Source organism: Gadus macrocephalus, chromosome 1 (assembly GCF_031168955.1).
Source record: "Gadus macrocephalus chromosome 1, ASM3116895v1".
Taxonomy (NCBI): domain Eukaryota; kingdom Metazoa; phylum Chordata; class Actinopteri; order Gadiformes; family Gadidae; genus Gadus; species Gadus macrocephalus.
In genome coordinates this window covers 4,212,195-4,236,772 of record NC_082382.1, presented here as the reverse complement: position 1 = coordinate 4,236,772, position 24,578 = coordinate 4,212,195, and the positions used below count along the sequence as shown (strand labels likewise).

The window sequence follows — 24,578 nt, the reverse complement described above, 5'->3', positions numbered from 1 at the left end:
TTAACTGAAGAGGGCGCCAGAATACTGGTTAGAAAATGACAGCCTTATTTATACAGTTGTTCAACGATGATACATTATCATTATAGGACATTATTGGACACGACGATCAATTGTTGCAATATTGAACGAATTAAATATTTTATTATATATTATATCATATTGCAATATCGCAAAAATGTAATATAATATTACATATTTAGTATTACAGGGCTTGTCTCGCGTTCTTTTAGTAAAAACTCAATATTAGCAGAGCCCAGGCAGGCGTGTTGTGGCCCCCAGTGTATAACAAATCAAATGAGGGCCCCTCGTTTGTGTGTGCGGCGGCTCCTAGAGCACGGCCCCCTGCGGATCACGAGCCTATGAGCGCGTGTTGCGCAACGCAAACAAACTCCATCCAACTTTATTTACGTGATGACTTCTGTGCCGCACTCATGTTATGAGACAACCTGAGGATAACTTACTCAGACGACGATGGTGGTGGACGAGCGGATCTGGCGGCTGTTTAAGCGCCACTGGCCCCAGACCGTCACGTACTGGTGCGTGTGCTTCAGCTACGGCCTGTGCATCGCGTTCCTTGGGCCCACCGTCGTGGACCTGCAGTGCCAGACGCGGTCCACGCTGGAGGAGATCACCTGGGTGTTCTTCGTGCAGCAGGTCTTCATGCTAGTGGGCATGGCTTTTGCAGGACTCTTTAAGAGAAGGTGAGTTCATGCCATTAAGCCGTTTCATTGGAAACGCATGGGATTAAACATAGGTCGGCTATCCCCGGCACCCCCTAGCTGAGTGTCAAGGTGTCCCTGAGCAAGACGCCTCACCCTGACTGCTCCTGACTAGCTGCCTGTCGCCTTGCGTGTTTGACACCGCCGTCGGTGTGGGTGTATGAATGTGTGAACGTCAGGCGATTTTGTGTAGCGCTTTGAGTGGCCACTGGTTAGTAAATCACTTTATTAATACATTCCATTTACCATCTAAACAATAACTAACAGCTTAATAAAGAAATCTCAAACTTTAAAAGATTACATGGCCTATGGGTGCACCCAAATTATAATTTTTTTTATCTTGTTTCTTGAACAGGAATTCAATTGTCAAACATTGTTTTTAATGGTGTTTGATATAATTCATGACTCATGATATAATCAGGTATAGGCCTACACTGCCACTACATCAAGGTGACTTTGACCTGAGTAAATCAAAAAGAGAAATCAACAATCCCTGTCAAGCTTTTATTTTACATATTATATATAACAAGCATATTCCTTAAAGGTTGGGTATGGAATTCGCTTTTTTGGCAATTTTTGCAAAATTACTTGAAATCCTTATCATAACCCACTTACGCCCCGTGCCCACTACCTCCGTCAGTTGTCCGTTGCCCATTGACTTTGAATGGGGACGGTCACGCAATGCATTGTGGATCCGTCCGTTGACTTGGAGCGTTCGCCACCGTCAAAAAGTTGAAAAATGTTCAACTTTTTCGGCCGCGACGGATCCGTCATCCAATCAGATCGCGTATGCAAATTTAAGCACTGTGATGCGACTCGGGCTCTGACGATACTGGAAAGCGGGAAAGCGGGTCATCTTGCCTCGCAACAAGCAGGAAGAAGCGGGAAGAACCCGGCGAAGCGATTTGATTGGCTGACGGTTGCCCGAGGCGTTACGCCTCGTGCCCACTGCACCGTCAGTCAACGGACGTGGGAAGGCGTGGCTGACGGATGGGGGAGTAGTCTTTGCAGAGGCAACCGTCAGCCAATCAAATCGCTTCGCCGGGTTCTTCCCGCTTCTTCCTGCTTGTTGCGAGGCAAGATGACCCGCTTTCCCGCTTTCCAGTATCGTCAGAGCCCGAGTCGCGTCACAGTGCTTAAATTTGCATACTCGATCTGATTGGATGACGGATCCGTCGCGGCCGAAAAAGTTGAACATTTTTCAACTTTTTGACGGTGGCGAACGCTCCAAGTCAACGGACGGATCCACAATGCATTGCGCGACCGTCCCCATTCAAAGTCAATGGGCAACGGACAACTGACGGAGGTAGTGTGCACGGGGCGTTACAGCCACTGAGTTAGAAGTACTGACATGACAATTAAACAAGTCAATCATCTGTGGAACGGGCAGGGCTCGAAAAACTCCAGCCAATGATTTCCATTGCCACCGAGTTGCATTGGACAGTAAGTACGTCAATCAAACGGTCGTACTGCACTCCCCCTCCCCCGCGCCCCGCGCGCGACCCCTTCGTGCACGTACTCAAACCTCGTGACCCAGAGCAAGCTTCTGTTTGTTGTTATCCTGCGGTAGCTACTGGAGCTAGCTAACTAGCAAATGACTCGCTCTCGCGCATCTGTGTTCCCTCGTGCATGATTGCTCGTCCATGTACTTGGAATGGGTGGAGTCAGAGTCAGCGTTGAAGGAGAGGGGGTAGGACCATTTGAGTTGTGTATTTTCAAAATCTGCTGGCATTTCGCAAATCCCATACCCAACCTTTAACCAACGTTTTTACCCTACATCCTTGTCTTTGTTCGATATTTTTTTGAATTAATCAATTTAGTTGCATTATAAGTTCAATAGGCCTATTATAAATAATGGCAAACACCGGCCACAAACAGACAGTGCTCATGACTTAGATTGTCTTTATCTGACTGACCGAGCAGCAGTATGCATGAAACTCATGTGGTCGGCCAACAAGGAGGAGGACTACACAATATGTGTATTTCTAAGGCTGTGTTCACAAAGCCTGTTGTCTGCATCAACAGGTTGCACTTAGAAGTAAATAAAAGTACAATTCATTTTGCAATTGCAAGCTATGTTTCAGGTTGACGTCCTAGAGGTAGTTGTAGAAAATAGAGCTGTATTATATTATTATAGTATCGGGACAATGAGAAGAGACCTAGAACGATGGTTATGTTGTTATAACTCTAGTTCTATGATTCTAGGCGTAGCCGTTTAGGCTCCGCCTTATGGGCTTGTCCCGTGCATGCACAGGCGTGACAATTTTAGCAATGCACCAATCAACGTGGGTACCGCCCACATTCCCCAAGGCACCCTGTGTATAAAGAGGCTGTGAGGGACCGGCGTGGTCGCCCCACGTATCTGGGATACGGGCAACTGGGTATCGCGAGTGTGGGCAAAAATGAGGGCAATGGACTGACGACTAAGAAAAGTGAAGTTTTAATCTCTCCAAACATTCACAAAAATAGAGCAACGTTCAAAATGAAAAGGAAATGACTGCATCAGTCAGCAAACCAAACTAAGATAACATAAAATAGCATACCATAACATAACATACGTTTCCCGTACTGGCCTCACTCCAAGCCAGCACCACCTTCCGCCCCAAACACCAAATGAAAAGGCCCTTAAATAGGGAAATGGTAATTGGACCAATCACGGCCATATGGGCCAGACCATTAGCTGGGGGAACATTTACCTAAAGCTAACAATCCAACATAACTGAACAGAAAGTACATTGTGTGAATACTAAATAAACATGATACTAAACAAACAATCACCAAATACATATATACCCACACCCTGTGCAGAACCTAAAGATATTTACAAAACAGCTGTTTCTATCAACACCCCCCTGGGCTATTCCCTGATACTTTGATCCTAAGCTCCCTTAGCATACTGCCCCCTACCGGGACGGAAGACCAATTCTATACCAGCCCAATCTAATATATACACACAATATAATAATAATAATAATAATAATTCCTCTAATGCGGGACAGTGAGAAGGGGGAGGATTTCACCTTCTCACAGAGGCGCACAGCAGAATTGGCACCTGAGCAGGTGGGAAACAGCTACGCCTTCAATCATAGAACCAGGGTCATTATAACATAACGTTCTATTTCATCACAGGAAATGCAGCTCCAACTTTGCCCCACTAGAATGACAATATCCCTCGACCAAAAAATAACTGTTGATTTTCTTTGGGAGGACTGAGCATTGGGTCAAAGCAGCGCATAGGAGCTGTCCTTGTTAAGTAACGAGCAGCTCGGGCCGACAGACAGAGCGGCCAACTCACCGGCCCCTTAGTAGAAACCAAAGCCATAAGAGCGCTGTCTTAAAAGTCAGAGCTTCCAAAGGGGCTTGAGACACCGAAAGGGTCCCTTGATAACCCACACAACACTGTGGGAAGATTCTAACGTGGTATAAGCAGTAGGGCGGCTCGATTATGGAAAAAAACATAATCACAATTATTTTGGTCAAGATTGAAATCAAGATTATTCAAACGATTATTTTTGAGTTGGAAAACATGATGTATTTATTTAGCATGTCACTCCAAAAAAAGCTTTGTAACTGAGAACTTTGAAAAACAATGCAGAAAATGTTCAAAAAGAAAATAGTCAAATCTAAAATAATTTACAAAAAATGTATCCAGCTGTTCTATAAAACATTTAATAAAAAAAAAATCTAAAACTCGATTATATTGGTTTTGTGATCGTTTGACGCTGAAATCAAAATCGAGATCGAAGTTTGATTAATCGCCCAGCCCTAATAAGCAGCTGATAAAACAGGCTCAACATGTCTTCCCACGCAATAAACTCTTGACCAGTGGGCGATCGGTTACCGTAACAGCCTGCGTGGCCGCCACAACGGCAGACACATACTCTGATTGTGGGGAAGGCTCAACGTGGTTCTCCCTAATACACCTGGTCTGGCGGCACCGAGCGGAGTGCGGAGGGCAGCCTGAGCTTGGGGTGCGGAAAGCACCCTGAACTTGTGACGCCTGGGATCCAACCTCTGGTGAGCAAGTCACCGCTCTAATCTGCACAAAAAGAGCAGACCCAGGGAAACCAGGGGTGGGCGGCTGTCATCACCCCCAACAGGGGTATGACATGATAGACCTGGTCCCTCTTGCGGCGTCTGAGAACCTTCTCCACGTCGTCAGGCCCACATTACACCTTTCCAACTGTCATGGCGGACAGGCCATGAAGGAGAGCGGATTATGCTGTTAGCATCCGCAGCGCTCAGTGAGGCACAAACATACTATCTGGGTGCCCCTCACCCAGGCAACGAAGCACGAGGCGTGCTCGTCGCCTGGTGGAAGCGCTGCCGGGCAGGAGGAGCAGAGGATATGTGAAGGGGCTATACATCTTTGCCTTCTTTTTTTCCAAGTGTGAAATTGGCGCTTGTAATTTGTGAGCGAATTTTTTTTTTTTGAGACTGGTAGGAGCCGCTTCAAAGCCGTTTGTGCTATAAAAATATCCCACATATTTATTTTTTATTTGGGAGAAATTAGTTGTGGTCTCATTGTGAGACTTCACAAACTGATTTCTGATACGTATGTGTGGATGTGTTTTGCACCGTATTCACTGCACCAATGTGTATGCTTCTCTAAATTTGTGATTTGTAGGATAGGATTTCTGCACCTGCATTGAATAATTTGTGAATGTGTAACTGTTGTGTTTGTGGGAGAGAAAACAAATTTCTCCCAAGTTTGCAACTCCTAAACTCCTTTGCATCTTTTCTTCTCAAATGAACTGATACACGTGTGTCTTTTTATTTTCTACAACTACAAATTCCACTCTCACAGGGGCTCAGTTCAGTTGTTTTGCTCCAATAATAACTTCATAACAGATACAAGATTATATTGCAGCAAAATTCTTGTCTAGCGGTGCTAATGTTAGCCACAAAAATGCTCCTTCACCCAACCAGGACAGCATTATCTGGGGTGATAAGACAAATACACAGTGAGTATTAATTAGGGACTGAGTATAAAACCATGATGTCTCATTACAGACAGACCCGGTTAATGGGGAAAGCCAGGGATGTGGTTAAGATAGCACTTAGTTATCCTCAGTGTGTATTGACTATTTCTGTTGTTGAGTGCCGTGATCATGGGAAGCTGCATATCGTTAGCCTCATAGCATAGTTTTGTATTTAGCGTAAAAAATGCTGAGGTCAGATAGCTGACCTTATACATTATAAAAGGTAAAAAGCACTCTGATTGGCTTAGGATATAGCCAATGAGGCCCAGTAAATAGGCAACGTTAGGCGAGTGGAGTTACTTTAGATATCACAATTTGGCCAAAATATGACAAATATGACAAAATATGACATGAGGCTAACAATAATTATGTATGGTGTACCCATTTTGTCCACAAGCATACCCCATATGGATATGTTCAATGGTTGCCACAGGCCAGTAGGTGTGGTGTCTTTATATGAATGAGGGTCTCAAGAAAATATAAGATTTTGACAGGAAGTGACTCAAAAAGCCACATCAAAGGCTTGTAGCACAAACTGCTAATTAGATGAATTAATAATAATGAATTAATATAGCATTTAGCAATAATCATATGTCTATGAATGTAGTTTACCACCATGGATGCAATAAGATTACTGTGTGTCGAGAGATGTAAATTGTCTGTTACCTCCATCATGTCCGACAACCTGGTCAGTGACCATAGGGACTACGATAAAAATACCTTTTCAGTTACCAATTATTTCACATTACTTGATCAATGTAACTTTTCACACAATCTGAATATATCAAAACATTTCCTAGAACAGTCAGGTTCGGGAACCCTTCCTGCATTTTCGTTCCACCATTGACGTATGCTAGTATCCCTTGAAATGCAATTCTCCCCAAAATACAAAGAACCTTGTTTCTCACCGCTTCACCCTCACCACTGTTCTCCTGGCCAATATCCTCGTTGCTGCCCTCCCCCTCAAAGTCCAAGCAGATTGTCCAGCAAAGATTTGGGGGTGTTCTTTTGCTGGGGACTGGCTAAGAGCTCCTGCTCAATCCTTGCCAGTTGTTGCTGGGCTCTTTTGATATAAATTACAAGAGCCTGAATTTGTACTTGCACCTTCAGAGCATCATCGGGTGACAGGAACATCAACTTACGAAAGTGGGGGTCAATCCTCTTTAAAAGCAGACTCAGACTCCCACCTTGCCTGCATCTTTTGGTCTGCAGCAATTTGAAAAGAGTTCACAGCAGGAGACTCATGTGGTTTTCTTCGTTGACTGATGTAGATTAAGCAGTGGAGGTAAAACAGATAATGTGACATAGGTCTCTCCACTGAGAAAAACAGTGGCCTGTTCTAAAGGCTTGAGGACCTGCTCCAGCTCCTCGAGTAACACCCCTTGCCCACTGTATCCGTCTGTTGACAGATCTGCATGCATTTTGGGTCCGTCGGCAAATACCAAAGTTAAAAGAAAATTTTAACTTTTCAGGCTGCAACGGATCCATCGGCCAATCAGATCATGGCTCCGTCGGCAAATACCACCCCCCCCATCCGTCAGACACGCCTTCCGTCGTCCGTTGACGGACGGATGCAGTTGGCAAGCTGCGTAAGCTCCAATTGTCATTCCTCAGATCCAGGTACTGCTTCCCACGCTGTGTAACTTCTGGGTCCGAAAGTGTTGCGACCACTGGCCACCGTTGTTCCAAAAGGCGACTCACCATGTAGTGCGAACTCTTCCATCTTACAGAGACATCCTGGATCAGGGTATGCTCGGCTGTACCCCACTGTTTTTGTTACTGTTTCAGCTTGCTGCTAGCCAGCTCACTTTTCTTGAAATGCTTCACAAGGTACCCTGCAGCCCCGACTGTCCTGTCGATCATGGGATTCTTCTTCAAGGCATGGTTGACCACCAACTGAAGCGTATGGCCAGCATCATGATGTGACGCAGGCTACCCCATGTTTCTCCTCTAGGATGCGAAGAGCTGCAACAACATCACCCGCGTTATCATGTACAATCGGCAGTACATTATCTCGAAGGGAGAAATCTAATTTCTCTGCCACCCTCTCCACCAAAGAGGCAATATTTTCAGCAGTGTGCCGCTCCTCAAGCGGCATTGTAGTTAAGGTGACAACTAAGTATGTCCATGAAGTATGTCCATGTTTTCTAACACTTGTCCAAGCATCAGTAGTTAGTGATAGTTTGGAAGTGCTTTTTTTTTGTTCACTTTTCACTTTGTCAATGGTAGCCAACATTTTTTCTCTCCATTAAGTCAGTGAAGCGGCGCTTGGATGGAAGGGTGTATCCTGAATGGAAAGTGTTAACCATTTCACGGAAGCCTTCACCTTCAAAAATAGCAATGGGCCTCATGTCCTTTACAATCATATGGGGTTTTCACACCAAAAATAACCAAGAGCCAGTTCCGGGCTGGTGCTAGGGCCAGTTCCAAACAGGTTCCAGCCTTATCACAGTTATGAACCAGTTGGTTTCACAGCGGCCAGAGCCAGACATGGAGCCGGCGAGAGCAACGTCATGACGTCACTGCAAACGTCTCCGCTTTCCCAGCAACCCTCGCGCCTTGCCGGAACTGTACAATAAGAAGAAGAACCCTCGCGCCAGTTTCAAACACAACAACAACAATTTCGTTTTCACGTCAATCCATGTATGGTTCTTTGAATATTCGGATTTAAAACAAAATCAGAAAAAACAATTAACAGAGTCGTTTTTTGTTTTTCTGTTTCGGGTTCAAAAAACCAACACACAAAAAACACAAATAAAATGCCGTTTATTAGTTTATTCGTTTTGCCCTTTTTCCGATTCAAAACCAAATCAGAAAAAAACAAAAAAACAACTCTGTTAATTGTTTTTTCTGATTTTGTTTTAAATCTGAATATTCAAAGAACGAACCATACACGGATTCACGTCCATTGTTTACTTCGGTGTTTTAAAAATGCCGGTCTTCGTTGGTCTTCCTGTTTAGGTAAGGGTAACCCCGCCCCCTTCCCCCGGCGTAAAAGCAGTTCTAGTTCTAGCCCAGCTCAATCCTGGGGCTGGAGTTGAACCGGTTTTTAGATGCCGGAGCCGGTTCTCTGGCGGTGTGAAACCAAAACACTGGCCCTAGCTCCGAACTAGCCCGGAACGGACTCCGATTTTGCGGCGGTGTGAAAGACCCAATAGAGATAATGCTGCTGAGCAATTTTCCAGTTTTTGCACTATTTTGAGTGTAATGAGTAAAATGGAGGCTGAGTGGGAGCAGAATTATAGAGTGTGTTGATCACTCTGAGTGTATACAGACTCTGTATACACTCTGATCATTAGGCAGAGCTTTTGTAAAAAGTTTCATTTGTCCGCCATTACTCCTCCCGACACCTGAAGTCATTGACAGTAGAAGTGCACTGGAAGTCGACGTTTCTACTGAATGTTAAAGTAAGTAATAATTCATCATTTTTTGTTTGAAATATGCATATCTGTTGAATTTGTATTTTCCTAACGGATTTTCGAACTTGTATTTTCGTTACATATTTTCCAGCTCCGATTTGATACACCCTACAAGATAGGCTAATTACGTGCTGGTTATGAAGTATTGGCATTAAACTACAGTTTCTCAAGTTATCTGGCAGTTATTCATTCTAAATTATTAGAATACCATGCCTTAAGATCATGCTGCCATCCATTATGAGCCCTATTCGTCAGTGTTTCAGACCAACATGCATAGCAAACGTAGCAGCAAGCAAGCTAACTAAGTAACTAAGTCCTTTAGCTAACTTCTGTGCAACATTCATGTATGAGTTGCCCGTCAATGAAGCATGTATGGACAACTAACCAAAGAATATACCTTTGAACTAACTTAATGTTCACTGTACAGTGTGTGTTAACATCTGCATTTTCCGTACTGTTATAAAGCTAGTCGCTTTTCAACCGTGGCGCACGCCATTGGGGCGAGCCAAGTTCAAGTTCTTGTCGAAACTGTCAAAAGTTCAAATTAAAACTATACTAGTCTAAATGCATTGCACAAGCGTCAATTGACTGCATGGGAAGCTTATCTAACGTTAGCCATTAAGGTCGTTCACCATTCCATTTTTACCCATCAGCACATATACTTTACTCAGAGAAGAGCAACTGTAATGTTGCACCATTAATTATTCCAATTCAATATTTGCGTTAAATGAGTTTCTAAATTGTTCTCTGATTTTGTTGTGATCTAGGATGGACAACCATAATGTTGTCAGGCAAGATTTAAAGACAGCAAGAACTATGTGATTTGTCCAACACCCTATACATTTGAGGCGTTTTTGGAATGTGGTGAGAATTTTTATATTTTATGTATCAAAACAGTTGAATAACAATAGTAGAGATAGAGTGTTTTGTTATTTTATTGATCTATTTTCTATAGCTTGTATTATGTATCTAAAGGTTTATCTTCTTCAGTTGCCAATAAATTTGATCTTCCTACAATGGATATCCAAGTCTTTGATGACTCAAAGACAGAAGTTGATCAGGATATTAAATAAATATTTGCTGAAGCAACCTGTTCTTGCTGTCCTGGAAATTGTTATCCCAGAGGCAATTTTTAAAGATAAAACTGATGGTAATTTGCATATTTTTTCACATTAATTACCAACAGTATTCTTTGCATCAGCAATAATATCGTCTGTTGACAGTGGCTGCATGTTGTCAAAGTAGTATTAACATATTAGACCATTGGTATGGTTTTGTACTACAGATTCTTTCAGTTCTCCCATGAAGACTCATTCACCAATAAACACGAATAAAGATTTATTTTATGATAACATAAGAGAATATTTTGCATGAAAATCTTTGGAGGAAGCCCCATCATGGATCCAGGACGACGTGTGGACTCGGCATATCCTGCCAGGACTAGCAGGGGCGGAGCCTTCCCCAAAAGAAAGGATGTAACGCTAGAAATAAGTGATAACTCGGCATGTCCTGCCAGGACTGGCAGGGGCGGAGCCCACCCCCAAAAGATGGGATATACAAAAGGGAGTAATGAGAACATACATACCCACTGTAGAAAAGGGGGCAAGGATCTATACTGCTTCTGGAGGATAAATACATAACCAATGTACAACATATTAAGAGTCAATCATATACCACATGAAACCGTTTGCTGAATATACCATCAGCGAGATCAGTGGAAATTTAGAGCACTCTGCAGATGTTGCTGCAGCAAGCCTCGAGTGCCTTCGTGTTGTACCACCGACGTGGTCAACGCACTCACCGGGGTTGCTGCAGTGAACATGAGTACTTCTGTGTTGTTCCACCGACGTGGTCAACGAACTCACGAGTGCCCGTGTTGTGCCACCGACGTGGTCAACGCACTCACCGGGGTTACTGCAGCCAAACTTTGAGTGTTTAATGTTGTGCCACCGACGGGGTCAACAAACTCAGAAGTGCCCGTGTTGTGCCACCGACGTGGTCAACACACTCACGAGTGCCCGTGTTGTGCCACCGACGTGGTCAACGCACTCACCGGAGTTTCTGCAGTGAACATTGAGTGCTTTCGTGTTGTGCCACCGACATGGTAAACAAATGGAATATCCCAGTTCTGAGAGAGCACACAAATCTATTCAAGATATTGAGAGTGATAGGCGAGCGTTTGTCTGGTACTTTTGGCAGTGACTTTCGGTAGAAGACGAATTGCGGGAGCCGAAAATAAACTAGGAAAGCCAGAATCCTGGCATCTTGCATGAATTGAATACCAGCCAAGTTTCTACGAATAGAAGACGATTTTTGTCTACTGGATTCTAAGCAGTGGAGGATGAAAGCGCAGACAATGGGGGCCGACACTGGGAAACTGATACATATATGGAAATGCAAAATAAATTAAACAAAGCCCATGCATGGCTATAGGCTTTGAGGGTAGACGGAGCTACGGCTTCTGCCATGAAGTTCCTAGTGGAGTCTAACAGAGAATTTAAACTGTGTATTGGATCCACATTCGCTGCGGAGCATAGACGTCTGAATTCCTGGAAACGGAAACGGGAGAGAGAATCAGCTAGAACATTATAGTGACCAGGTATATGCGCAGATTTTATGATGACATTGAGAGTAACGGACTGCCATGTTAGACGTCTGAGTACAGACATAATAGTAGCGCACGCAGATCGCTTTGTATTAGTCATTGCCAACACTGCTTCGTTATCGCAGAACATGGTTATGCATTTACGACGCCATGCTTGCCCCTACGAAACGCTAGCAGCCACGATTGGGTAAAGTTTGAAGAGCACAAACGACTCGGACCCGAGGGCGAATGTGCGAAATTCGGCTAGTCATCTTTCGGCAAACCATTGCCCTTGGAATAAACCCCAAACCCGACCGAGGGCGCCGCATCGGTAAGTAGTTTGAGATAATCTGATGATTTGGGCATGTCATTATAAAAGAAAGATATACCGTTCCAATTAACAAGGAGAAACAACCAGAATTTGAGGTCAGACCTGCAGCCTTTGTTGAGGTGTTGTTCAGATTTGGGACAGAAAGGGCCAGAGTTAGAAGACGAGAGATGAACGAGCGCCCTTAAGGTATAATAATAATAATAATAATACATTTCATTTAGAGGCGCCTTTCAAGACACCCAAGGTCACCTAATGCGCAATCCTACCTTCTGCTCAATCAATTTCCAATCAAAACAAAAGTACCTAAAACTTGCCAAAAAACCCTGGACTACTTTGCACTCAACCAAATTAGAAAATGTTGGATATTCTTACCTGGACAACCCACGCTCTGAGGGCAGAGGAGGGGGTACTGCTGCTGTTTACCATCAAGACCTCCAACCCCACCCACTCTCCATCCCTGCTGCCCCATCATTTGAACACCTGGCTTTCAAACTCAGACTACACAAGAATTCTGATCTCACAGTACACGCCCTCACCTACAATGAGCACATGCACCTCTACAAAGCAGCACTTAACAAACCCCATTCTGTCTACTACTCTGGCATCATTCATTCTAGATCCTCCAACCCATGCACTATTTTCCACCATAAATAAACTCCTCAAACCCCAGGATAACATCTCATCCTCATTCACCCCGGAGAAATGCAATAAATTCCTATAATTTTTCAGAAATCATCCACAACCAGCTTGCCACCTCCTCTGCAACAAGCCTTGACTCAGAAACTCCACTTCCTTCAACCTCTGACCACCAGCTTTCCATCTTCTCACCCATAACCACAGCAGACCTCTTGAAAATACTCTTCCACCTCCCCCCTGGGCCCCATGCCCTCATCTCTCTCACCCCACTCATCACAGACACCATCATCTCCTCCCTATACTCTGGCACCGTTCCCCCACCGCTTAAGCTTGCTGCCATCACCCCCTTCCTTAAATAACCCGGCCTTAACTCCGACGACCCCAACAACTTTAGACCAATCTCCAACCTCACATTCCTCTCAAATCTACTGGAAAGGGCCGTCGCAACACAACTCAAGCAATACCTCCTCTCCAATAACCTGTATGAAACATTCCAATCCGGCTTCCGAACCTACCACAGCACTGAAACAGCCCTACTTAAAGTCACCAACGACCTCACCATTCTCCTCCTCCTCGACCTTAGTGCTGCCTTCAACACCATCAATCACTCCATCCTCCTCAGCCGTCTGCACTCCATTGGCATCACTGACTCCGCCCTTTCCTGGTTCACCTCCTAAGATTCCAATACATCTCCATCAACAACCACAATCCCACACCATCCCTGTCTCACACGGAGTCTCCCAAGGTTCAGTGCTTGGCCCCATCCTCTTCATCCTCTACATGCTCCAACTAGGTCACATCATCCGCCGCAATTGTCTTCAATTTCACTGTTACGCCGACGATACCCAACTGTACATCACCACCACAGCCATTACTCCTGCCATCCCCTCCACTCTCACCAACTGTCTCACTGACATCAAAACCTGGATGGACCACAACTTCCTCAAACTCAACGGCAATAAAACTGAAATGATCATCTTCGGCCCTAAAACCATCATCCCCACGTCCCAGAACTTCTCACTTTGCATCGATGGACACTCTGTCCCCCCCCCAGGTCAGAAACCTCGGCATCATCATGGAGCCCACGCTCTCCTTCAAGTCACACATAAACAATGTCAGAAAAACATCCTTCTTCCACCTCCGCAACATTGCACGCCTTCGACCCACTCTATCATCCTCAGCTGCCGAAAACACTAATCCACACCATCATCACTTGCAGACTCGACTATTGCAAAAGCATTCTGTATGGCCTCCCCTCCAATATTCTTCAAAAACTGCAATATGTACAAAACTCTGCTGCCTGACTGCTTACTCACTACCCCTCCAGAGAACACATCACTCCCATCCTCCGTCAACTTCATTGGCTTCCAATAAAACAACGCATCAATTTCAAGATCCTCCTCACCACCTACAAAGCGCTAAACAACTTTACACCCTCGTACATAACAGATCTCCTCCATCGCCACTCCCCCACTTGCCGCCTACGCTCCGCTGATGCCAACCTTCTCACCCCCATCAACAAGACCAAGTACCGCACCCTGGGGGGCAGAGCCTTTGCCATCGCTGCTCCTACCATCTGAAACTCCCTGCCTCTGGCCATCTGAAACTCTGATGCACTCTGTTTATTCAAAAGTCAACTTAAAACCTATTTCTTCAGGACCACCTACAACATTTGACTAATCATCCTCCGCCATCTTCCACCCTCTCCTGCTCTCTTAATGTGTTACCTATTGTTGTTGTGTTGTTTATTTTTTCCTTTTGTTTGAGTGTCTGTACTGTTTGTATGTGTTCCTTTCTTATTTGTAAAGTGTCTTTGAGCATTTAGAAAAGCGCTATAAAAAAGTGATCAATTATTATTATTTATTATAGGAGCATTATTACAATGCAGAAAATGTTGTGGATACCTGTCCTGGAAAATAAAAACACTTCAGAAGGAGGCATCAGAGAGACGACCTAAGCGCTCACGGCGATCACAAAACTGTGCAGTTTTTGATGTTGGTCACTGCTTATATTAGCTTGACCCCCGTATAATTTTGGGCTCAAATGAACACACAGTATGTGTTTTATTTGTTAGAATTTTGACCTGTTTTCTTGTTCATTTTTCCAAAATGCAAATTGTTGTTATATCCTTTGAAGTAAGGCAAACATTTTTGACTATGTACATACTTTTGATCGTGTGTGGTCATCCTGGCCTGTAGTTTTGTGAATACTTCGTGCTTCAGAAAGAAAAGCCTTACCATGTAACATTCATGTTATCTGCAATCATTTTAGGTGGACCAAGAACTGACAGAGATCCTTTTGAAGAGGCTAACTGGTTGAATGTCAGTGTCAGGAAGCTATTGCCCTGATGAAGCACACCGCTGATGAGGCAGTGGTAAAGGCAAAGATGAGGTTAACTCTGATCTACCGTCAGAGTTTTTTGCATGACCCTGACAAGTCATCTGAAATTCTAGCCATTTTCCCACGGTTCATGGACATACCAGGCCTGGTATGTCAATCTTATTTTTCTACATACTAATGTGAAATCTGAAGGTGATTTTGGGTTGTAGTTAATATGTGTTGGGTAAAAGATATCGTCTCTACTTTGTGATTTTGTGTAGATTGATCAAGATTTTAGTCTTCTTTTTGGTGAGTCAACCTCTGCAAAGCTGTTGGAGAAGTGGTCTACCAACATAAAACTAAAGGTCATCGCACAGAGCCGTGACATCGCACAGACTGGGGAGGTACAAGATCTCATCCAGAATGCCGTTGCCACTGAAGTCGAAGAAGGTAAATATATTGTCCCATCGTAATTGCAATGGAATTGATTCATTACTGAGAAATGAAGGGTACTGCCTTATACTGGTTTTTCATCCATAATTCGTAGGTTAAAGTGAGTAGGAGGAGGTCTTCAAACTTGCATATTTTATTGTATTAGTTGCGCCTCCGGTTTCAGACAGTGACATGTCTTCCCTTCTCCTGCTGGTTCATCTTTTGCCACCCTCCAGTCAAGGCCGCAAGCGACCGGGAAAGATTTCAGCCAGACAAACATGTGACTGACTTGTGGCGAAGAAGTAAAAGGTGAAGAAGGAAACTAAATGGAAAAAGTGTGTGCTTGACCGAGGGAGGGAGACATTTGACCGAGGGAACCGGATGCCTCGGAGGCTGGACTTATTCTTCAGAGGTCTATTCACCTCTTCTCTCAGTCTTCATCTTCTCATCTCTGTCTTCCTCCTTTTTTTTGTCTTCTTCTTATGTCTTTGCAACTTCTTCTTTACTCATTTTATTTGTTTTATTGTATTTTTATTGTTTCTGTATTATTTATTGTTTTTGTAATCACAAGTGAATTCACTGCAATAATGAAAAGAAGTGCCTGAGAAATAAAGTGAGACATGGGTATACATCTTGTTTGGTAAATTATTTCAGTTAATTGTTACTCGTAAAACAGAAGAAATGCATGATTATAAAAAATAACTCAAAGGGTTGATAAATGACTCTTATATGAGGATAAACAACTCTGAAAGTTAAGGAAAATGGGTTAGAGGCATTTTGTAATTTCTCTCAATAGAGTTGAGGCAGCTCTGAACTGAGTAGAATAGTGCTAGATTTATAACAGTGGAGGGAGGAGGAAAAAAGTTACCACGGTTACCAAAATGGATGATGTGTGGTAGTTAGTCTAACAATGAACGAATCAACTACCTTTTTTAGAAGTATTCATAAGTGTTGGTGGGATGGGCAATGGGTGGGTGATTAACATGAGTTAATGAACTGTGCCATTGTATCATCCTCCCTCAGACTGGACCTCTCTCTGTGTGCTCTCTTCTGGAGCACCCTCCTTATCTCCGTGGCGTTTTCCCTCATCCCGCTCTGTTACAACCTGTCGCTGCTGGCAATCGTCATGGTGATAGCTGGCATGGCAATGGGGGTTGTTGAAACCATCACGAACCTGCAGCTGGTGAAGATCTACCAGAAGGACTCAGCCATATTCCTACAGGTGAGTAGAGAGTGTGTGTCTATTGTTTCCATCAGAGTTGAACCGCCAGGGCTGTGTTGTCTGGAGCCTTGTGCTCCTGGTAGGGTCTCCTATGGCAGAGTGGCCTCAGGGGAGGGGCCAGACTAAGAATGGTTCACCAAGACCCCATGGAAAATCATGAAAGCTGTGGAGAGACCCTGCCCGGAGGAAGCCAAGGCCCCCATCTGGAGCCAGGCAGAGACAGAGGACTCGCCGGCAAGCGCCTGGTGGCCGGGTTTGCCACGGAACCCGGTCAAGCACAGCCTGAAATAGGGACGTGCCCCCCCCCCCCCACCCACTGGGCTCAGATGCGCCGCCACATGGGTGGCAGTGAAGGTCAAGGGTCTTGACGGACCAGACCCGAGCGGCAGAAGCTGGGGGAAAGGAACCGGGGCTTGTGAGGGCGATGGAGCGCTACAAATTAGATCTGGAGGGGCTTACCTCTACACACATTTTCCGCTCCGGTACCGTACTCCAGGATAGGGGTTGGACTCTATTCTTCTCCGGAGATGCCCAGGGCGTGAGACGCCGGGCGGGTGTGGGGATACTCATAAATCCCCGGCTGAGTGCTGCGGTGTTGGAGTTTATCCCAGTGGACGAGAGGGTTGCCTCTGCCTAAGGGTGGTGGGGAAAACTCTGACTGTTGTTTGTGCATACGCACCAAAAGGCAGCTCAGAGGATTCTGCCTTCTTGGAGACCCTGAATGGATTCCTGAATGGGGCTCCAGTAGGGGAATCCGTAGTTCTGCTCAGAGAATTCAACGCCCACTTGGGCAATGATAGACACCTGGAGAGACGTGATGGGGAGGAACGGCCTCCCTGATCTAAATCTAAGCAGTCGTCTGTTGTTAAACTTCTGTGCTAGTCATGGATTGTCTATAACAAACACCATGTTCCAACATAAGGATGCTCATAAGTGTACAACCGCCCACCTTGTTGGTGAGTTGGATCAGGGAATGGGGGAAGACTCTGGACAGACCTGGTCAGTGTCAACGTCTGGAGGTGGCCCCCCTTCCTAGGGATCTTCAACTCACACCTCAGATGGAGCTATATTCAGCTTTTATTTTAGGGTTAGACATCATATCCAACATCATATCAACATCATATCATATGAGTATGATATGATGTCGGATTTGTATATATATTTTATATACATATTATATATTCATGAACGTGTGAAATGTTGCACTACTCTGTTCATAGGAAGTGAAACCAGGCAAGCTGCTTGCTTAACAAATGCAGGATTAATCATCCCCATGCAAAGTTTAGATGAAGACGACCCAGCGGACATGAATATACACTCTCTGGGCTGCTACTTCAGCCTGCTTGCTCAGAGCCTGTCGTACAGAACTCAGTTCTTGACTTGATGGACAGAGGCAATATGGAGAAATGTTTTTTCATAGTAGGGAACCAGAGGCAAACCTTTATTCTGTCAAAGTTTGAAGCTCCGCCTAAATGGGAATTTTCATACACATACGCTATCTAGGTAGAGGTTGAGGTGGTTCCCAGATACTCTCTCTGTTCTTTGACCTGTCAAGCACTCTGTGATGACACCAAACCATGATGTTATGCCCAACTACAAGGCCTCAATGAATTCCCAGGCTTTGTAAGGGGACGGTACTGCATTCTAGTGACGGCAGATGGGACAATATATTCCATTCCTACATAACCCACTCACTGCAACAGAGTCAATCACTCCAAACAGTCGATGTATCTCCTGTGTTGATCATGCTCGTCTCTGTCTGCTATGTCTGCTCTTCTAACAAGCTCTCCATCTACCTCACCTCATTTCTAATCGGAAATCATCATTGGAAAAAGAGGTGCCGGGACATCCCAGCATGCTTTGCAAGGAACGGTATCTGTTTTACGTGACATTGGTTTAGTGGTGAGGGAAGAGAGGGACATGCTAAACAGGGATATATGTTTCCCATATCTGTTATATGATATTGCTTAGTCAAATTTGTTATTAAAAAAAATCATATTCATTCTCTTTGTCATTGTAGTTGTTCTTGTCATTTTGTCATTCTTCTCGCTCCGGGGACGGTTAACAGGCATACTCATTGAGAGTAACAGAAACTACATTAGGGCAGAACAGGGGTTGAAGAATGCTAAAATCCACAACCCTCTCTCAGCCTACCACCTACAGCTGACGACTTAACATATCAAAAACATTGTCATATAACATCTTCGATTGTAATGTATTATGATACACTAACCCTATCACATGTAACATCACGATAATATAACATTATCACCAATCGCTCCCTCCATAGTTTCTGCACTTCTTCATTGGCCTGGGTGCCCTGGTGGTCCCCCTGATGGTCGACCCCTTCCTGTCTGATGGCTGCTTCCTGGGCCAGAACCTGACCTCCAACGGCACCGCCGCGGCCCCCAGCCCCTACCACCCCTACGTCATCCTGGAGCAAGAGACGGCCTGGCGACAAAACAGTTCCCTGCAGCTGCCCCCTACCGAGCGAGCGGGCGCCAGCCGCAGCGGCCTGGCCTTCTGGGTCATGGCTCTGGTCAACGTAAGGGCCGGCACAGGGGGGCGGCCTGGCCTTCTGGGTCATGGCTCTGGTCAACGACAGGGCTCAGGAAGGAGGGATCAGAGGACACATCTACATGTGTCATTTGTCAGAAGGAAGAGAAACAATGTACATCCTTACTGTCGGTACAGTAAGGATGTTCATTGAACCAAGGGCAAAGCACTAACACTCACTAGGTTAAACCATTCCCTGTGTACAACGAAGAAAGATAGCATAAGATTCTACACAATGCTAACTACTATTTTAAGTGCAAGGACGTACAACATCCAATAAGTGCGTACATTAAGTGCCAGGAAGTACAACATACGGGGGGGGGGGGGGCTATGCAGGCTATGCAGAGTCTAGTTGAACTCTGACTCACATTATGAATACAACTTTATTTAGATTACATCCTTTTGGTTTGTAAATTAGTCTCCTGCTAGTCAGCTTTTTTCATGACTTCTACGGTTACGATTCAAAAGTACTTTGAGAAAAGCAGAGGGTCTGAGAGGGTTAGAGGAAGTGAGTTTGATGTGTGCCCTTAGACTTCAAGGATATATCAAATATTGAGATACATTGTGTGCGTGTGTGTGTGTGTATGTGTGCGTGTGCGTGTGCGTGTGCGTGTGCGTGTGCGTGTGCGTGTGTGTGTGTGTGTGTGCGTGTGCGTGTGTGCGTGTGTTCCAGCTGCCTGTCCCGCTAGTAGTGTTCATCTTGATGTACAAAAAGCGCTTGCTGCCTTGCTCAAGGACCGGCACTCATCTTCTGGACAGACGAGAGACTCAGGAGCCCGAGTCCTTCTCTTCCAAGAGTCCACCGGAGGAACAACAGCAGTGTGAGACCTGCTTATAAATATATATTTATGTATGTATATATACATGTATGTATTATGTATTTATTCATGCATAATTTTAAGTGTCCTTTTCCCAGAGGTGTTCCCACCTGAGTTGGTCCTGAGATGAAGTGTCTGTGAAAGGGGTCTATTTTAAAGATGCGTACCACCCCTTGTCCCCCAGGTCCTGTAGGGGTGTTCAGGTGCTTCAACGTCAGCAAGCTGAGGGACAGGCCCCCCTTTTTCTTCCTGCTGCATGTCCTGGCAGGAGCCATCCTCTTCTGCACTGACGGCATTATAGTGAGCACACACACACACACCTTTGCATTTGTATGTATCACAACATTAAAGTTGGGATGCTTATAAATGATACCATAGTAGACTGCTAACGGCCAGTGGGGTCACTAGGCTGTTTCATTCGTGCTAAAGCCCCAGATATTATTTAATTAGCCCTGAATCTTATTTTTTTTTAGCTTGCTTTACACTAGAAACAAACATTGGGATTCCAGGGGCATCTCAAAATAAAGTAGCTTAGTCCTTCTAGATAGTCCTTCTGGCAAGAGAATAAACGGTTTAAAAACATAACTTTGATATAACTTGAATGGAACTTTAGATGTCTAGGGATAAGCAGCACAGCAGTCAGGTAGCTATTTAAAGCTATAATAAGCTATAAAAAACTATACACAAAATACTATAAAAGTATTTTGTGTAGTTAGGTAAAGCATTATGAAATATGTGCATACGCAATAAAGCATACAAAAAAAATTGCCTTTTCCTTTTCCCTCTGGGCTTAACCTAGAAACACCCCTGCTAACGGCTAAGTGTTTTTTGCCTGTTACATTTCTTACAGGACATAAAGTCATTTCATTGATTTGATAAAGAAAATCAAGAGGAAGTGTGCGTTTGCAGGTTTTATGTGAAGAAGAGTATGTGAAAGAATATTTTACATTTGCCCTTTGATTTCAAGGATACACGTGGAAGCATTGCACCCTTGAATATCACTCTGTTATTCTGCTGCTCCTCCCAGAATGCATAGGGTTACCTGAAGGTAAATTCGGGTTAGGGAATTAACAAGAACAACTGATCTCATAAAAGTCTACATTGGTTAAATTCTTCATGCATGCACACACACACACACACACACACACACACACACACACACACACACACACACACACACACACACACACACACACACACACACACACACACACACACACACACAAAACACATGTGAATGTGTGCAGGGTGCCTACACTGCCTTCGTCTTCACGTACGCCGAAACCTCCCCGCTGAAGATGAGTCATCATGGCGCCAGCTCGCTGACCAGTTTGTTCTGGGCCTCGGTGACCGTGGGCCGGCTGGCCTTTGTCTACCTGTCCTACCGCTTCCCTGCTGTGCGCCTCATCCTGTTGAGCCTGGTAGGAGACACACGATGAGGCGTAATGAAGTGATGAGTGGAAGGACGCTTCATATCAAGGTCTGGTGTTTCTGTAGAACATGGATGACTGTAGAATCAAATGCATTATTTATTTTAGTGGAAACAATATAGTCTATAGACTATATTGTTTCCCCTAAAATACATAATGCATTTGATTCTACAGCTGGGTACAGCGTTCTTCACGGCCCTACAGCCTTTCTACAGCACCCATAGTAGCGGCCTGTCACCCATAGCAGCCGCCTGTCACCCATAGCAGCCGCCTGTCACCCATAGCAGCGGCCTGTCACCCATAGCAGCGGCCTGTCACCCATAGCAGCGGCCTGTCACCCATAGCAGCGGCCTGTCGCCCATAGCAACGGCCTGTCATACATAGCAGCGGTCTGTTCTACAGAAACACCAGACCATGATATGAACCGTCCTTCTACTCATCACTTCATTACGCCTCATCGTGTGTATATATCGTGTGTATATATATATATATATATATATATATTTCTTTTTTTTTTGTTATATTTTGTCAAATGATTGATTTTTTAGTCGTGTAATAAGCGGGACAATGTGCAGCAATTTTGAGCTACTTAAAATACTGAAAGTGTTTAAACACACACAAACACACACACACACACACACACACACACACACTCACACACACACACACACACACACACACACACACACACACACACACACACACACACACACACACACACACACACACACACACACACAAACGTTACATAAAGTCGGAGGACACAAGGGATGAGCTGATAAAGCTGAGCTGCAGGTGGAGAGCATTTAAAGCAGACTCGAGCGAGATGCCCGTGTGGTGAAACCTTGTGTCTGTGAAGCCTGTGAGACGCACTCTAAATCATTTCATTCTATCAATCGGTTTGACAAGGGTCCCGATTGTGCTGTCATTGTTTTCATTTAGAACTGTAGGTCTACTTGTGTCTGTGTCACTGTGTATGTATGTGTATGCATCCGTGTAAGTGCTCATGTGTGCGTGTGTATGTGTGTGCATGTGCGTGGTGTGTGTGTGTGCGTGTGTGCTGCAGCTGGGTGTTGTGATAGTGCAGTCTCTGTTGCTGATCTTCTACTACAGCAGTGTTTTCCTCTTCGTCGGCACGTGTTTGCTCGGCCTCTGCATCAGCAGTGTGTTCCCCTGCATCCTGGCCTACACCGAGGAGTTACTGGACTATAAAGGTACACACCCAGACAGGCAAGATGTGCTGTCAACCTCGTGTGTTGAACAAAGGCCACCTACTGTCCCTCTGTACTGTGTGTTTTACAGGGTGTGCTGCAACCGTGCTGGTGACCAGCGCTGGCACTGGAGAGATGGTCTTACAGGTTATAGTGGGCTCGGTATGTAACACACACACTATGGAGTTGTGTGTGTGTGTGTGTGTGTTTGTGTGTGTGTGTGTGTGCATGTGTGTGTGTGTGTGTGTGTGTGTGTGTGTGTGTGTGTGTGTGTGTGTGTGTGTGTGTGTGTGTGTGTGTGTGTGTGTGTGTGAATATAAAAACAATGGGACACAGCCTTCCCATTGAAACTTATAAGGAAGGCTGTATATTTTTCGGTTGTACCCGTGCCAGAAATGCATCTGCACCAGTATTCTATGAAATACACATTTATACACTACAGTGTGTACCGTTTCCTGGCGTACTACTGGTATGTGTCCCAAAAGAACGCATGTTCTTTTGAATCAATGTCAATGTTAACAGCTGCAGCATAGCCTTGTGAACAAGACAAGATCTCTACATAAATAAGCTACAACATCATGTTAAGAGGGTGACCCAATGTTTTATTTTGACTCGATCCGCAGTTGCAAAAAGCGGTAGTAGAATGACCAAAACATGATTGAACATGTCTGCGTCATGACGAGTAACACGTTGCGCGGACTGCACCAGCATAGCCCTCACGGTGATGAGGACTGGATGGAAACCACTGACCACAACCCTTTTACAGACATGTAAAAAGAAACAAAAGATTTACTGTATCAGAATGACGGAGAAGGAAGCACATAGTACAGTAGCTCCTCGTGAAGGCGGTTGTGTAAGGCGCTGGGTGTGTAGTGAGTGACTGTGCACCTCTACCTCATTGATGGTTTTTCATCTAATGCTCACAACCGCAGCAGGAACAGAAACATTTTATTAACTGGGAACAGCAGTTATATATTGTCATGCTAAATGACTTCATGTCATTCGGTCTGCAGCTAGTTTGCTGCTGGGTTTGCTGGTCAGACTTTGTGGAGTCTGTACTGCATGCTTGAGCGACTGCATACTGAATGTGGATTTATGTGTGTTTGAGGTACCAGTGTGTCCCTGTTACCTTTTGTATGACCCTTTTGTCTGGCACCATGTAGGGGATACAGCATCGGGGCAGCTACGCCTTCCCGCTGTCTAACATCATTGTAGCTATCCTGGCCTTTGGCATTTTTATAGTGCTCCTCTTCTTGCATCATCTACACATCAAATCTCAGAAAGGTACTGTAGTCCCCTGCCCTGCAGACACAGTCTCTGATTATCTAGAAATGTTATTGATTTATTCCAAAAAGCTAAATGTGAGAAATAACAGTAAAAGCAAACAACAGTAATAGCATCAAATATATATATTTTTTATCCATGAGACAATTTGCCTCACACTTTGGTTTGCCTACTGTTTACATTTACATTTACATTTACATTTAGGGCATTTAGCAGACGCTTTTATCCAAAGCGACTTACAATAAGTACATTTGTCATAAGAAGTGCATCAAAATAATAAATAAAAATAAATAAATAATAAATCCTTTCTGATTCTGATCAATATGTCGCTGTCGGTACAGAAAGGATAGAACCAAGTACAACCATCGCTAGGCTAACCAATTCCCCGTGTTACAGCAATGATAGCAACTACTGCAGTTGCTCCACAGTTAAGTACTATAATACAATACAATACTACTGTTTGGAAGGCCTTTAATTATTTATCTATTATTAAAGGAGTAGTATCACTCCTATATTATTTTTCTACTTTTCCCTTTGCTTTAGAATATTATATGACGCAGGTATACATGGTCTACTAAGCTTGAAAAATCAAGTCCAAGCCAGGGGGAGTATTCGCACCACGAAGAACACCCCTC

At 44.5% G+C, this 24,578-nt stretch overlaps 1 protein-coding gene across 1 annotated transcript in view; it reads left to right on the top strand.

The window, feature by feature from the left end:
- Positions 1-385: 385 nt before the first annotated feature.
- Positions 386-24,578, top strand: part of mfsd4aa (major facilitator superfamily domain containing 4Aa) — a 25,903-nt gene continuing 1,710 nt past the window's right edge. The window contains exons 1-9 of the mRNA XM_060063323.1: positions 386-701; positions 16,446-16,644; positions 18,935-19,189; positions 19,874-20,021; positions 20,203-20,318; positions 21,266-21,439; positions 22,515-22,662; positions 22,751-22,821; positions 23,823-23,943. Coding sequence (XP_059919306.1) covers positions 472-701; positions 16,446-16,644; positions 18,935-19,189; positions 19,874-20,021; positions 20,203-20,318; positions 21,266-21,439; positions 22,515-22,662; positions 22,751-22,821; positions 23,823-23,943 — 1,462 coding nt within the window. The 5' untranslated portion in view covers positions 386-471. The remainder of the gene's footprint in view (positions 702-16,445; positions 16,645-18,934; positions 19,190-19,873; positions 20,022-20,202; positions 20,319-21,265; positions 21,440-22,514; positions 22,663-22,750; positions 22,822-23,822; positions 23,944-24,578) is intronic.